Genomic DNA, 17,121 nt, shown 5'->3' with positions numbered 1-17,121 from the left:
GCATTTTTATAACATAAATCACTGTATTTCGAGAGGCTAAAGAGCACGATATTAACATTTAATTTTTACATATTATACATAAATCAAATCCAGATATTTGTGACAGCAGGTAGGATGATTTTTGCCAATTTTGAGGAAACGTTTCAACAATGAAAATCAGATAAATTGGCCAACTCTGATAAGAAACAATCGACTTGGAGTCACAAATATCCAAGTCTAACGAGCAGTATTAAAGATTAGCCCGGGATCGAACCCAGTAATCTCTCATTGCTTAACATAAACGCAACCACCGAGCCATACCGCTGGTATGTAAAATAAATAAATAAATATCCAAGGTCTGGCCAGCATCAAAGCCAGGGATAGAAAACGTGACCACACAATCGAAAGCATTGCATGCTAACTACTGATCTACATACATATGTTGCTGGTTGCTATTACTTATTATGTCTAACTTATTAATTTTCCCTTTCTTCTACCTCAAATTAGATTTTCTACGCGATATACATACCTATACATACAATAACATGTCCATCATAATAGACAACAGGTAGCGACGCTCGATTATCTCGACATCAATACCTTGGGCGTGCTATTGTTTACCAAACAACATAATAAGTGGCGGTATCAATTTCCCGAAAGTGGTATTTTAAGTGTTGCCCTGTACCGGTATTCCATGCTGCAAGATTTAAACCATCGAGTGTGGCTCATTGGTCCACGGGGAGTTCCGATCGGGTGAGGTTGGGTGTGGGTGACCCCTCAGGGGTGTCCTCCCTCATCCCCGCCCACACAGCCACCCGCTCCCCAGTGAACTTTGCGTTGCGATTTATTGTTCGAAACGAAAGTTTATCTCGATTTTAATTGGAAACCATTCATCTGGCACGCGTATTAGCCATCTCTCTCTATCTCGTTCACTTTTTCGCATACGCCATTCGGACGATTTGATTTACGGACAATGGTCGTTAATTTTTTTCGTTTCCCCCCTCCCCCCCCCCTCCGTTGCACTTCATTAGTATTCAGACATTTTTCGCTTTTAAATTTCGCGCTCCTTTATCACTTGGCACGCTCTCGAGAATCCGTAGACTCGAAACTCCTTTTGTCTTCTAGAATTCATCTCCTTTTAATATTCGTTCGCCCGTTTCCTTCTTTTTTTTGAGACTTGTTAGAGTGCTTCTCAAACTTTTTAATTTACTTTCTCCGTATCATCATCATATTCAGCCATGTACAAGCCACTACTGCTTGAAGGACTCTTCAACACGTTTTCATGTTTTTCCTATTTTATGCTATATTTCGACATTTTGAGTATTCTAGTATTTTTCTAACGATATTTATCTCGCTGTTTTTGACCCTTTGAATGTTGACCTAAGCCGATCGGCGTTTTGCCAACAAGTCCATGAGCTTGAAATAAACCGATAGGCGTTTAAAAAAACGTCATCTATTGTTACTAAGTACATAGATAAAGTAAAAATGCATTGAACACGGGTCTTGTAAAAATCCGTGTCAATGTTTATAAAGACTGGTTTACATCGGAATATCTGAATTTATAGCCATAGGTGAATTTCTCGATGGAAATCCCTAACTGCTGAGTATTTAAGATTGTGGATTTGTATTTAGATTGTGAGCATTGCATTTTAACAAAAATGAAGAAGATGGAACTAGTTTTGGAAAAATACATTAATTAATTGACTTATTTTGTTTATTTTATATTGTTGCAAGATATATTAGAAAGTTTAAACACACCTTTACAAAACTCGAAATATTCGGCGGTAGTTATGTAGGGTTTGTTTGGATTTGCTACAATTTTTATACTTACTTTCTATTGGATTTCTAAATAATTTCAATTGGAAATGTTGACGAAAATTTCAGCATGGTGGATTGTCAACAGAAAAAACGTCAACACTCAAAGGGTTATTAGTGAATTTGTCATATTTTTAACCCAACTATTTTTCTTCTCATACAACAAAAACACGAATTGAAATTTTCGGTGAGAATATTGAGGGTCAATTTCATGTTATTTTCGTCTAAATTTTAGATTGTATCTATTAACGATAGAAAAAATTCTCATTTGATTTCATGAAAAGATTGTACTTTCCGTTTATTTTTCTCCCTCTTCCCTTCTTACCCCATCGTCCAATATCTCAGCTTAATTAATATTCTAATAGATACTCATTATTTTTGCAATGTAGACCCTCTTTACCAATTTAAGAGGTGATCACCGGTTGTACCCTTTTATCTACGGGGGTACTCTCACACTGATGTACGGCAAACATTTCACGTCCCGTTTAGAATTATACTAGAGGGGGTGAATATGGGGATGGGGGTGGGGTTATTTGTCTTGGTGCCCAGGAATTCTCCAACGGCGACAAACTATTCGTACCGAAATGGGAGTCCCTCAACCCGTTTCCACTCCCCCTCCCACCCACCCTTCGTTTGATTATCAACTTGATTAATGTTCACCTCAGGCGTATTAAAATTCCAACTCGCTTTTGTTCCTCGCAGACGTTTAGTTCGAATTAAGCGATCGCAATTAAACGCAATCACTCAGTGGGACCTCGATTTTGCACCCTTTTTCAATTCCTTTTTAAGGACCTTATCGTGCGTTTTTGTTGGAGAGTTAGGTTAATGTAGTCGGTGTTGTATTTAGTTTTAATTAACTGAGTGTTTGTTGTACGCTAAACGCCATTGTTTTTGTTTGTTTCAGGGTGTTTGTTAGAAGGTGGAGGTAGGTCAGGACGTGGACCTGACGTTCCCCCACGCAATCCTGCCACCATGAGCAGACCCAACGGTAGGGTCACGGGGAATCCTGCTGATCTTGCTGATTTTGAACCCTCCTGCCTTGTGAGGACTCCCTCAGGCAATGTCTACATACCCACTGGTATACTTTTTATCCATTAAGTACACAATCTAGAATCTAGATGAAGAAGCATTACTTATTATCGTTGGATGTTGGGTTTTTAGGTGATATCCAGAAGAATTCCTCGATGGATTACAAGTCGAATTCGTCGTGCAGCAGCCCGTCCAAGGAGAAGGTGATGGGCGGCATGAGCAGCATGAGTGACGGCAGCAGAAGGGGGCTTCCATTTTCGAATGCACCAGTGTTGCCACTCAGGAACAATTTGAGGAGGCCACCTTCCGGTTCCAGTCACTTCCCCCCTGCAGCAGGTCGCTTCCACATCCGCAAAGGACTAGCATCCAACTGCACGTGGAAATGCACCGCCATAATCTTCATTATGCTCACAGTGCTGCTCATAGCAGTGCTTTCTTATATTTCAGGTAAGTCAATAAATACTGTACGATTCTGAACATCAGATTACAAAATTCAATTTGTAAGATTTCATCTCAATGAAAACACTTTAGTTGTAGCTGTATCATATTTGCATAAAACAGATAAATGTTCTGGGTTTGAATAGTCGTCTCGTTGTGGAATATTGCAAATAATTTTGTTTTGTGTTTTCAGCGTCCAATCTATTGAATTGGTCATACCAAAATACCAAAGCATGCTCAGTGCTGGTCAGCGAAAGCTCAGACATATTCCCAGCTTCTAAGGCGACTACCCTGGAGACGAATCGGTCGGTGAGCAGCAGGCCAAGGCCAGCATCGGCCGCAGGAACCAGTCCAGCTGGAGGTAGGGCAGAGTCCTCATACCCTTTGATCCCGCTTCGCCGCTCACGTAGACAGGCTCTTCAGCATGTAACTCCTTTAGACACAACTATCGAGCCTTTGGATCTGTCACTGTCTTCGCCAATAGTAGAACTTATTGTGCATGATGACCAACTAGTGGCCACATCTACACCTATTATTATTTCGCATGAATCTCTTCAAACGCATGACCATAGTACAGCTACTGCCACTCCTGATCAAACCCCAACCTCACTCTTCGCTTCTACTACCACTACTGAAGAAATCGACGACATAACTGCTAACTCTGGTGTGAGCTTCATTAACGAAACTTCTTCTACTTCTAACTTGTCTAACAACTCTCTTCTTCCTACTCAAAACCCGACACACGATGTAATGTTGCAAGACGATCACATGGCTATAATCACATACGACAAGGTGGATACGTTGAGTGATAAGAACATGCTTAAAAACGATGTACCAATAGAGGAGCACAAATTGGAAGAGAAATTAAATGCACCTGACAGCAAATTAACTCGCTATCCAGAAGAATACTTGCTATTAGACAACTCTTTGAGTGCTTACCGCAATAATCTAAAATCTATGCATGGTTTGAAATCAGCCACCGAACAAAACACCGTATTATCTAACAATACTAATAAGGCTGTGAGCATTAACCGTGTGAATAAGAACGATTCAAAGCACTTACCAACTGACAATGTTGACCATGCAGTTCTTGCAGAGAAGCTTTCGCCTGAAAATAATTATGAGAACCGCCTACTAGTCAACTTGACGATTTCGACCGAGAGAAGAGGGATCAATCAATCGAAGCCTCTCTACATGCTGTCCATATCAGTGCCAACCAACGAGAGCTCAGGCTTCTTGCCAGACGTAAAACTAACGCCAATAGTAGACACAGAGCATGAGTTTGACGCATCTGACACTCCTTCTGAAAGCTTACAATTGGCCTCGTCCGAGGACGACGTCAATGCTTACAAAGAAAGCTTCCAATCGACTGAACCGCCAGTCACAACCACCACTATCTCAGCCGATAAGATGTGGGGAGGTGAATGTGTCTGTTCTTGCCCCTCTTGTCCGGATAATCTAAATTCTGACAATATTACAGAGTCCTTTTTGGATGACTACTTCGAGCCGGACTTTGAATCCGACGAAACGTTCATAACCAAAGTGTCCGAATCCACAACGATTCCGACGACAACAACAACGACCACCACTGAAAAATTAACCAGTGAAGTAGACGAATCTAGCACGTTTACAGATTCGACAACCATCTCTGATATGATGGATTTTGAGAGTAGTTCTGATACCCCGACTTCTACCGAAAGTGACGTTGCCACAGATGAATTTTCAACGGAGACGTCGTGCCCCGTAGTGACAACTCCTCTTCCCCCACCGCCCACAATTCTCATCTTGGAAGGTAAGATCAATTTTATTCTCTTTATACTGTTTGGAGAGACTTTCTTGAATTTTTGGATCTGCCAACCCTACGTCAAAGCATGGAAGCGCTCATTCTGCACTGCGAATCATGCCGTTGAATCAATCACACATTTTCTCCTCTTGTTTTCGGTACAACACATCGTTCAAAATTGGACTTTTATCATATTTATATTAGATTAGATGCTTACAAATAAAATTATAATGCCCATATGCATGTGCTTACTCTTTTAATCGGTGTGGATTTAATTTTAAAAACCAATATCTTCGCTTTTTGTGTGTATGTGTTTGTGTGTTTTCTACAATTATTTTCCTATTTCACCTTTTACAATATTTAATTTCATAAATCTATTTTAATTTTTTTTTATGACTTTAATACGCTTCTATTTTAATATAAGATTTTTTTTATGTTTATGTTTTTCTAACAATATTCATTAAACAAATCATTCATTATTAATAATATCATACAATAAACAATTGCATATAAAGTGTAGAAACTTACACTTAGTTTTTTACTTCATAGGTGCTCGAACGTTCCCGGCTCGATCATTTCCTCCGGACGGTACAACGTTTTCCCAAATATCATTAGGACAACGTTTATCCAAAGAGATCCCTCCATATAGTTATTGGAATATGCAATTTTATCAATCGGAAGCTGCTTATGTAAAATTCGATTATAACATTCCGAGAGGTGCCTCGATAGGTGTATACGCCAGAAGGAACGCTCTACCCACACACACCCAATATCATATTTTAGAAGTTCTGAGTGGTTTTAAAGCAAGAACGACAAGAGCATCACATGTAAGTATCCTTTTATCCGTTCAAAAAAATTCCTTTTAACACACATCACTGATTTTAATTAAACCAATAGCCGTCGATGAAGAAGGAAGTCACGCATTATATGGAGCAAGGTCACTGGTTCTTGTCTCTGTACAATGACGACGGTGATCCCCAAGAAGTAGCCTTCATCGCGATGATTGCTGACGACATGACACACAATTGCCCTAACGGTTGCTCAGGTAAAGGCGAATGCTTGATGGGACACTGTCAATGCAATCCTGGATTCGGTGGAGATGATTGTAGTGAAAGTGAGTATTGTTAGTAATATTGTAATATTTCATTTAGTACATTGTATCACTAATTATGTTTTTCTCAAATCAGGTGTGTGTCCAGTGTTGTGTAGTCAAAAGGGTGAATACATCAACGGAGAATGTCAATGCAATCCGGGTTGGAAAGGAAAGGAATGTTCTTTAAGGCATGATGAATGTGAAGTTCCTGATTGTAACGGACATGGACATTGCGTCAATGGAAAGTGTGCTTGCATCAGGGGATACAAGGGCAAATTTTGCGCTGATATAGATTGCCCACATCCGACGTGCTCCGGCCATGGTTTCTGCATCGAAGGTTCCTGCTTCTGTAAGAAGGGTTGGAAAGGTACTGACTGTGCAACTATGGATCAGGATGCTTTGCAATGCCTACCAGACTGCTCAGGACATGGAAGATTTGATTTGGACACCCAATCGTGCATATGCGAAGCAAGGTGGTCCGGCGATGACTGTTCCAAAGGTGAAATATCCAACAGATGAATGTTTCCAAAATATACTTCATTGTATTAATACATATTTTTACTATAACAGAGGTATGCGATTTGGATTGCGGTGCTCATGGATTCTGCGTTGGTGATTCTTGCCAGTGTAATCCAGGATGGACTGGAGAATCTTGTTCATCGAAACTTTGCGACTCTCGCTGTGGTGAACATGGTCAATGTAAAAATGGTACTTGCCTGTGTGTTTCTGGTTGGAATGGTCGACATTGTACTATGGAAGGATGTCCAGGTGGATGCGGCGGTCATGGATCATGCCGAGTCAATACCGATGGACTTTGGGAATGCAGATGCTTTGACGGCTGGGATGGAGAAGATTGTACAACTCTCAAAGAACAGAATTGCAATGACGCTAAAGACAATGATAAAGGTAATATATTTTTAGATTTTTGATATTTCAAATTTTTTAGGTGAAATGTTGTTGGGTTAGTAAGAGTGTATTAAAAAACGCTTCTCTAATGAAATTATAGATGGATTAGTTGATTGTGAAGATCCAGAGTGTTGTACGAGTTATCAATGCAGAGAAAGTCAACTATGTCTCTCGGCACCATCGCCGATTGAAATTCTTCTCCGCAAACAACCACCGGCCATCACAGCATCCTTCTTTGAACGCATGCAGTTCCTCATCGACGAAGACAGTCTACAAAATTACGCACGGCAAGAAACGTTCAATGAAAGGTGAGGCTTTTATATGTTAAATAAATGTCAGACATATGCTCTGCTGCTAAAGTTTGATCACGTGTGTGAAAGCTATTTATTTTCATATATCTATATTGTTATAAACACCACTTTTTTGAGCGAAAATTTTATATTATGCGATCTCGAGAACGACAGGTTTTTTTTTATATTGTGATATTAATTGTTTCTCTTTGTACGGAATATATCTGTTTTTAAAAAATGCATTGTTGTGCCCCAGTCTTCAATCCTGATGTTATCCATTTTTAATGTGTGTGCAGGTATGATAATGTCTGTCGTTATTTTTCTGTCACCCATTTTATTTGAACGGAAACAAACACCGAAAACTGTTTACAAAGTGTTCCGATTTTTATATGTCTATTCAATTTTGTGTGTGTGTGCGTGTGTATTATTTTAATTTCAATCTGCTGGCTGAAACACAAAACAAAAAGAGCAATCTTATTGAAATTTCAGCACATAGCATGGTTTTACAATAACAAATTAACAATGAGCCAATCTACATACACATGATAGCTTAATTTTAACTGGGCCTCATATTTAATCTCATCATTGCTTAAACACAAGACAAGTTTCATTATAATAAATTTGGCTATACCTACCGGTATCAAATATGATTTCTAAATACCAACTTGACACTTTTTTTCTAATTTCTTTCGATATATTTTACGCTGCCCAGTGTGTTTTGGAATCAATTCAACGCAAGGTAAGAATTTTGCAAACAATAGGCGATTTAAGTAATTTAATCGTTTTAAACGAGTAGATAGAATAAAACCAACTTTGAAGTAACATATTTTAAATAAATAAATAAAAAAAACACATTTAAAAAAGATTTACAATTGATAAATAATCACTGTGTGTTGCATGTGTGTTTGTGTGTTCGTCATTCTTTTTAACGATACCCTCGTTTTACGTGTCCTGTGAATTTTTATTTTTGCTTTATTCTTAACGTATTCAGCTGTTTGAGTTCAATCAATATTTGTGATGATTTTATTGTGTTTTGAAAAATACACATATATTACTACTACAATTATCAAAAATGGTGTAACTTTATGTATAAATTGTTTAATAATTTTTAGTAAACTTTGTTTCTATTTACATACATAAGTACATACCATTTTTTTTAATGATTGAATTATTTATATAAAAAATAATACATTGCAATTTTTTATATGAATAATCATTATATATTGTGACTTGAATAAAATTATAAATAAACCAATAGAATGAAATAAATTTTTAAAATATGTATATCCAAATATAATATAATAGCTAAATTTTCGTTCCTTTTGATTAGAACACATATGTGTGTGATGAATTTATAATATAATATAATATATTAGCCATAAAAAATCCGTATTTTGTTTAGTATTAGTAGTTTAAATTTATGCATTACTTATTTAGTATTTTTCACGAGTACAATTGTAGGTTGAACTGATATATAATTTAAATACTCAATTGGAATATTTTTAATATAGCCGTTCTGGAGTTGTAAGAGGCCGTGTAGTAACTTCTTTGGGATCTGGCCTCGTTGGTGTCAGAGTGAGCACCACAAAACCATTGGAAGGTTTCACTCTTACCCGTGAAAATGGATGGTTTGAACTGTTGGTTAACGGTGGTGGAGCAGTCACTTTATCATTCGGTCGATCACCATTCAAACCGACCAATCATGTTGTTTATGTACCATGGAATGAAGTGAGTGGAACATACAAAGTGGCCTAATACATATATTTTTATAGAAATCGCTCATGTTAACACGTTTTATTATAGGTCGTCATCATAGACAAAGTTATGATGACTTTGAGTGATGAAAAAGGTTCAATAAGCCCACCTCAAGCTTGCATGGCTCACGACTACGATACCATGAAGCCAGTAGTTCTCGCTACTTGGAAACATGGCTTCCAAGGTGGCTGTCCTGATAAGAGTGCCATATTAGCTGAATCACAGGTATACTTCCTATCTTAAATAAAATTTGCCAAAAAATTAATTTGTTTACTGACCGAGTTGTATTGCAGGTTGTTCAAGAAAGCCTGCAGATTCCAGGCACCGGATTGAATCTTGTTTATCACAGTTCAAGATCTGCCGGATATTTGTCCACAATTCAACTTCAGCTCACTCCGGAAACAATTCCTCCAACGTTGAGTTTGATCCATTTACGTATCACAATTGAAGGAATCCTCTTCGAAAAAGTATTCGAAGCAGATCCAGTCATCAAATTTACCTATGCCTGGAATAGATTCAATGTCTACAGGCAGAGAATATATGGTGTAACCACAGCTATGGTTAAAGTTGGATACCAGTATTCAGATTGCAAGGATATTATATGGAATTATCAAACTACTAAACTGAGTGGACATGATATGAGCATTTCTGAAGTCGGAGGATGGAATCTGGATATTCATCATAGATACAACTTTCATGAAGGTATGTTTATCATTTATGTTATTTGCTTTTTTTAAACTGTTTTTGGATCATCGTTTTATAATGTGTTTGGCATCTATAGGTATTCTTCAAAAAGGTGATGGTTCTAATATTTACCTGAAACACAAACCCAGAGTAATTTTGACGACTATGGGAGACGGACATCAAAGACCGTTAGAATGTACTGGATCCTGTGAGGGTATTGCATCCAAGGAAAGACTTTTAGCTCCAGTTGCGTTAGCAGCATCGCCTGATGGCTCTATTTTCGTTGGTGATTTCAATCTCGTTAGACGTATCCTCACTGACGGAACAGTCAAAACAGTTGTCAAATTAAAGTAAGCTAAACATCCATTATGAATAATGTAATATAAATTTGCTAAAAATATTCTTAACAATAAATGATTCTATTGCAGTGCTACAAGAGTATCGTACAGATACCACATGGCTCTCAGTCCTTTGGATGACAAACTTTTCATCTCCGATCCTGAATCTCATCAAATAATAGCAGTCAGAAATATAGATGACTATTCAGACCCAGAACATAATTGGGATCCTGTTGTTGGATCTGGTGAACGATGCCTGCCGGGAGACGAAGCTCACTGCGGAGACGGAGCTTTAGCGAGAGATGCAAAACTCGCTTATCCTAAAGGAATGGCAGTCTCAACAGACAACATTTTGTACTTCGCAGACGGTACTAACATTCGAATGGTCGATAGAGATAATATTGTAACGACAATCATCGGAAACCATATGCACAAATCACACTGGAAACCAATACCATGCGAAGGTACACTCAATGTCGAAGAAGTACATCTGAGATGGCCTACAGAATTAGCTATAAATCCACTCGATAATACTTTGCATATCATTGATGATCATATGATCCTTCAATTGACACCTGATGGAAGAGTGAGGGTGGTCGCTGGCCGTCCTTTGCATTGTCCAAGCCCCTCAACTGGATTTGATGTTGAACTCGCCACTCATGCTACACTTATAATGCCTCAAAGTATTGCGTTCGGTCCAGCTGGCGATTTGTTCGTGGCTGAGAGTGATTCTCAAAGAATCAATAGAGTGCGAGTGATTGGAACTGATGGAAAAATAACTTTATATGCCGGAGCTGAATCTAAATGCAACTGCTTGGAGCGCGGATGCGATTGCTTCGAAGCTGATCACTACTTGGCATCTAGTTCCAAATTCAACACAATATCAGCAGTTGTTGTCAGTCCCGATGGTGTCATACACATCGGCGATCAAGCCAACTATAGAATAAGATCAGTGATGGCCAGTATTCCTGACGCGAGTGGATCCAGATGGTATGAAATATTCTCACCAGAAACCCAAGAAATTTATGTGTTCAATCGATTTGGTCAACACATTACAACAAAGAACATTCTGACTGGTGAAACAATATATTCCTTTGCATACAACGTCAATACAAGCAATGGAAAACTGAGCACAGTAACCGATGCAGCTGGAAACAAAGTATTCCTACTCAGAGACTATGCAAGTCAAGTTAACTCAATCGAAAATACTAAAGGCCAAAAATGTCGACTGAGGATGTCTCGTATGAAGCTGTTGCACGAACTGAGCACACCCGATAACTATAATGTTACTTTTGACTATCATGGACCGAGTGGTTTGCTCAAAACTAAATTAGACAGTACAGGTCGCAGCTACGTTTACAACTATGATGAATTCGGAAGGTTGACTACAGCAGTTACGCCCACAGGTAAAATCATAAGTCTCAACTTTGACTTGAGCCTCAAGGGTGCTACCGTTCAAGTGAGTCAAAACAACCGCAAACCAGTATCGATGCTGATCAAAGGTTCTTCTGTAATCACAAAAACTGGAGAATCTGAGTTGAGAACAATGGTATCTACTGATGGAAGCATTTCTACTACTCTTGCTTGGGGACATACTGTCTCAACCGATACCGTTCCATACACAATCCTTGCTGAGATTGATCCATTGCTCGGTGAAAGCTATCCAGTTCCTGCCAAACAAAAGACAGAAGTAGGAGGAGAGTTGGCTAATAGATTTGAATGGCGCTACTTCTTACGCAGACTACAATCAGGCAAGACTAAAGTCGGCAAGACTGTAGCTCAAATTGGAAGAAAGTTGCGTGTCAACGGTGAAAACTTGATAACTTTGGAATACGACAGAGATACTGCTACAGTTGCAGTGTTTATGGACGATAGAGTGGAACTTTTGAATGTAACATACGATAAAACATCCAGGCCGATCAAATGGGGACCACGTAATGGAATATTTGCCGGTGTCGAATTGGAATATGACAGATTCAGCCGTTTGACGAGCTGGCGTTGGGGCGATCTTAGCGAAATGTATGGCTTCGATAGAGCTGGTCGTCTATTCGAAATCAAATATGGAGACGGATCTTCAATGGTATATGCCTTCAAAGACATGTTCAGCAGTTTACCGCTTAAAGTAACCACACCTAGAGGAAGTGACTATCTTTTACAATACGATGACGCTGGAGCATTGCAATCCCTGACCACGCCCAGAGGTCACATCCATGCATTCTCGCTTCAAACTTCTCTAGGATTCTTCAAGTACCAATACTTCTCACCGATGAACCGACACCCTTACGAAATACTGTACAATGACGATGGCCAAATCTTAGCCATGGTATATCCTCACCAATCTGGCAAAGTTGCATATGTCTACGATAGCTCGGGTAAATTGGATACGTCTTTAGCTGGAGTGTCATCTATACATTATACGTACGTTGAAAGCACCCAACTCGTAAAGAGTATCGAAGTCATCGAGCCTAACTATGAATTGAGACAAGATTTCAAATACCATGCTGGAATATTGAAAGATGAAAAGCTCAAATTCAGTTCCAAGAGCGGTCTAAACAATGGTCATTATAAATATCAATATGACGGCAATGCCAGATTATCCACCATCGAAGTCAACATCAACGGTAAGGAAATGCCTCCACAACGTCTCAAGTATAACCAAAATATGGGTACTCTTGAAGGTATCAGCGATTTGCGTACTTACAGAAATACATTCAATCGGTCAGTAATGCAAGACACTAGCAAACAATTCTTTACTATTACCGACTATGATGATCACGGTAGAATCAAAACTATTCTAATCAACATCAAATCATACGACGTCTTCCGTTTAGAATTGGAGTATGATTTGAGGAATAGAATCAAGACCCAGAAACTACTCATTGGCAGGGCAACCACTACAGATCGTATCAATTACAATAATGATGGACATGTCATGGAAGTAGTCGGCAGTAGCGATTGGAAGTATGTGTATGATGAGAATGGTAACATCATTGGAGTCATTCACCAAGGTGAAAAGATTTCACTCGGATATGACAGTGGAGATAGAGTTGTGCAATACGGTGATGTTGAATTTAATAATTATGATGGACGTGGATTTGTGGTGAGACGCGGTGAACAGAAGTATCGTTACAATTCCAGAGGACAATTAATTCACGCTTTCGAAAGAGAGAAGTTCCAGTCTTGGTACTTCTACGATGACAGGGGTAGGCTGGTATCTTGGAAAGACGACAAAGAGAATATCACTCAATATTTCTATTCAAATCCGACCATGCCCAACTCCCCTACACACGTTCATTACCCGAAGACCGGAAAGACCTTCAGATTCCTTTACGATCAAAGAAATATTGTAATCAGCGTTGAAACCAGTGAGCAAAGATTCTACATTGCTTGCGATCATAATGGTTCACCTATGGCTCTATTCGACACTAATGGAAACATTGTGAAGAACATTAAGAGATCACCATTTGGAAAAATAGTCACGGATTCAAATCCAGACTTCTATTTACCTATAGACTTCCACGGAGGTATATTTGATCCTCACACTAAATTGGTGTATATTGATAAGAGACTATACGATCCTTCGGTAGGACAATGGATGACACCTTCGTGGGAACATCTCGCTACAAAGCTCAGCACTCCAACTGACATATTCATATACCGCTTCCAAAATAATGATCCGATCAATAAACGACAGAACTTCACATATATGACTGATCTAGCCAGTTGGTTGCAACTTTACGGATACGATTTGAATAAGATGATCGGGTCGAAATACACTGCCAACATGATCTACCAACCCATGGTAACGGTCACTTCTCCACAGCTCGCTCCAGACTTTGGAGTAATATCAGGCTTGCAGTGCATCAACGATAAGGTAAGTACTTGTGAATGAGTCATGTGTTAGTATTTTTTTGACGTTTGTATTAAATATATGTTTTTATGTTGCAGATCAATGAGAAATTCTCTGATTTGAGTTTCGTACCGATGCCGCTGTTGAAAATGGAACCTAAAACACGAAACTTGCTGCCGAGAGTGGCCTACAGAAAGGCTGTATTCGGAGAAGGAGTCTTAATTTCCCGTTTGGACGGAAGAGCCTTAGTCAATATTGTTGAAGGTGTTAATAGTGTGGTCCAAGATGTCGTGACTTCAGTCTTCAACAACTCTTTCTTCTTGGACTTGCACTTTAGCATACACGATCAAGACGTGTTTTACTTCGTCAAAGATAATCCGTTGAAGGTCAGAGACGATATGGAAGAATTGAAAAGATTAGGTGGAATGTTCAATGTTTCACAACATGAAGGCGGAGAGCAGGGTGTAGAAGTCAGGCTTCATGGTGCTGAAGCTGCTGTCGTGCTCAAGTACGGCGTTGATCCTATGCAAGAAAGGACTCGACTGATAAAGCACGCACACAAAAGAGCAATAGAACGAGCTTGGGAGCACGAAAAGGCGTTGGTGGCTGCCGGATGGGAAGGTCGCGCTCCGTGGACCGAAGAAGAAAAGGAGGAATTGATAGCACATGGTGTTGTCGATGGATGGACGGCTCAAGACATCCACTCAACGGCACTCTTCCCGCAGCTGGCTGACGATCCCGGCAACGTGGCCTTCGTCAGAGACGGCAGGAGGAAAAGGAGAAAGAGCAGTCGGGCACACCGTCGCCGCTCCTGATCACCACGCCCGTAAACTATAACCAACCAAAGCCTTTTCACTTTCACCTAATCATTATTAAATTCACCAAATTCTTCATGAACATTGAAATAAAAATTATTTTCTCATTACTAAAAAAAAAATTAAAAACATCTATATTATCTTTTTCTAAAACGAAATGGTGATATGAGTGATTTCTTTATGGAAACAAATGTGTAAAATAAACTACTAGTTTTTTACATGAGAGCGCGAGTAGACACGTTTCACTAGAGACTATTATGTACGTGAAGCTTTGTCGGGTTGTAACAATTTGTAAAAATTATAACGTTTGTGGGAGAAGGTTTTCACATAGTGACTATTTTTTTCACAAGTGTCATAATTTCTAGTACACTCTTTAATATTTTTCATATTCGGTTTTCCTTTAAGCGTGTTTATATTTAAAAAAAAAAGAACGGAAAGTAGATGTGAATGTTTGCAAAGACTTCTTTCGACGACTGGATCCTAGTAATAAAATTTTCAAGCAAAATGAACTGAAAAACAGGGTATCAACTGAAATACCAATCAACTCGGCAACAATTAAAGTGCCATAATGAAAGTTTGTATCACTTTTAATTTGTATATATACTAATTGTAAAAGTGTGTACGTTTTCCTCGGAAGAACGGAAGACTAAAACCAAATCATAAGTAAAATTTATTTTATTACATACTGCTTGTATAAGTAAATTTTTGCTACTAATTAGTCAATGGCAAAGAAAAGAAAAACACTCAAAAATAAATTTTTGTTTGAATAATTAATATATATCATGTTATATATATGTATACATACATTATTTAATGATATCAACGTACTTTTTCTATTTTTTATATATTTGGAAGTATCGTTTGTTTTTAAGTTAAAGAAAATTATATTTTTATGACAATGTGTTTTTTATATGATAACGAAATAGCTGCTTTTCATGTTAGGAGTCCAAAAATAATGAATTCACTCTGTTTAGAAAACGGGTTTGATCATTTTATACCGCATTTTAGATAAAATAAAATAAAACACATACCTACATATGATACATATATCGATGTCGATTCTCTCTCTACACATTGTCAAGTCTCTTCGTATGAAATTCATGATATTCCACATAGCCAAATGTAATGTTTAGTGAAATATATTTTTAAATTAATCCTGTAAATAATTTGTACTCAAAAGAATCACTATAGCTTTTATTTTCATTTAAGTTTTTTTTTTACAATGTCATCTGAGGACGCAATGTGCAAAATATTACAACGAGCCGACTCAAACACTCTTATCGAGTGTGGGCAAAAATTTGTCTTAATGCAAGCAATATAAAACAATTCGGCTTGCAAATTCAAGTCCGCCATGTCATTGTATGCAGTCTTGTCCAAAAAAAAAAAAAAAAACTAACTGTTTAACGTATGCATGCGACGTGCAATAAAAATCATGTAGCCTAGACCTCAAAATATAGAAATAATCTAGTGTTTATCCAAAATTTATGGTGTTTCGTCTGAACATTGTTTTTATTTTAAACTGTGGTGTCCACCATATTATTTAGATGTATTGTATGTTTGTCCGTAACGAGAGGGTGGTGATATATAAAAGTGAAAATATTTCTACTGAACAGTCTTAACCCAGACATGTCCAAAGCGATGACGTTCGACAATTCGTCAACTGAAAATTTAAAATATCCAGTCTTATACGTACGCGTCGACGGACATGTCTGGGTTGAATATAGAGTATGACAGTAATCCTGTCAATATAAATATATATATATATGATTAAGTGATATGATTTCGCAAAATGTGACTAAACAAAGCAATACTTTGTATCTTATATACGTCTTAATCAGTACGTAGAAGCTAAGTAAAATGTCTGTATGTTGTACGTAAGGGTTGCTTTAGAATCTCTGAACGGGGGGTAGTAAACGCAGCTTCTGACGTCAAATTCCAGTCTGTTTTTATAATATGTAAAAAAAACTGTACATAGGTACTTAATTGTAATTGTATAAAAAAAAAACATTATGAATTCTTTTTGTACATATATTTGTGTTAAATTTATTTAAAATATATAAAGATGAAAGATCCTTAGAGGAGGGCCTCAAATAATAAATAATAAAAAAAAGCAATGAAACTATATCAAGCTGCAAATCATACCGGTCTGTGTCCAATCTAGGCAGTCTGACACTAAGTAGAGTATATAATAGCAAAGGAATGGCTAAAAATATATATATATTGTATCCCAGTCAGATGTATAGTTAGCCTAACCATACATTGTATCCATAGACACGACGAGTGAGACTGTCCAGCCAGACGGTGACGACGAGTGAAAGGGAAGGATGTGTGAGCATAGGCATTATT

General features: G+C 38.1%; 1 protein-coding gene across 1 annotated transcript in view; it reads left to right on the top strand.

The window, feature by feature from the left end:
* Window positions 1-17,115, top strand: part of Ten-m (teneurin transmembrane protein Ten-m) — a 525,280-nt gene extending 508,165 nt beyond the window's left edge. Inside the window, exons 4-17 of the mRNA XM_077438746.1 lie at window positions 2,699-2,872; window positions 2,956-3,270; window positions 3,455-5,053; window positions 5,594-5,871; window positions 5,942-6,158; window positions 6,232-6,636; window positions 6,708-7,043; window positions 7,144-7,351; window positions 8,845-9,061; window positions 9,137-9,313; window positions 9,382-9,790; window positions 9,870-10,122; window positions 10,201-13,984; window positions 14,059-17,115. Of these exons, the coding sequence (XP_077294872.1) occupies window positions 2,699-2,872; window positions 2,956-3,270; window positions 3,455-5,053; window positions 5,594-5,871; window positions 5,942-6,158; window positions 6,232-6,636; window positions 6,708-7,043; window positions 7,144-7,351; window positions 8,845-9,061; window positions 9,137-9,313; window positions 9,382-9,790; window positions 9,870-10,122; window positions 10,201-13,984; window positions 14,059-14,775 (9,089 nt within the window). The 3' untranslated portion in view covers window positions 14,776-17,115. The remainder of the gene's footprint in view (window positions 1-2,698; window positions 2,873-2,955; window positions 3,271-3,454; window positions 5,054-5,593; window positions 5,872-5,941; window positions 6,159-6,231; window positions 6,637-6,707; window positions 7,044-7,143; window positions 7,352-8,844; window positions 9,062-9,136; window positions 9,314-9,381; window positions 9,791-9,869; window positions 10,123-10,200; window positions 13,985-14,058) is intronic.
* The last annotated feature ends 6 nt before the right edge of the window (window positions 17,116-17,121 follow it).

The sequence above is a fragment of the Arctopsyche grandis genome, chromosome 9 (genome assembly GCF_051622035.1).
Source record: "Arctopsyche grandis isolate Sample6627 chromosome 9, ASM5162203v2, whole genome shotgun sequence".
Lineage (NCBI taxonomy): Eukaryota > Metazoa > Arthropoda > Insecta > Trichoptera > Hydropsychidae > Arctopsyche > Arctopsyche grandis.
The sequence above is the reverse complement of the archived record's forward strand: the minus strand, read 5'-3'. Positions and strand labels throughout refer to the sequence as shown.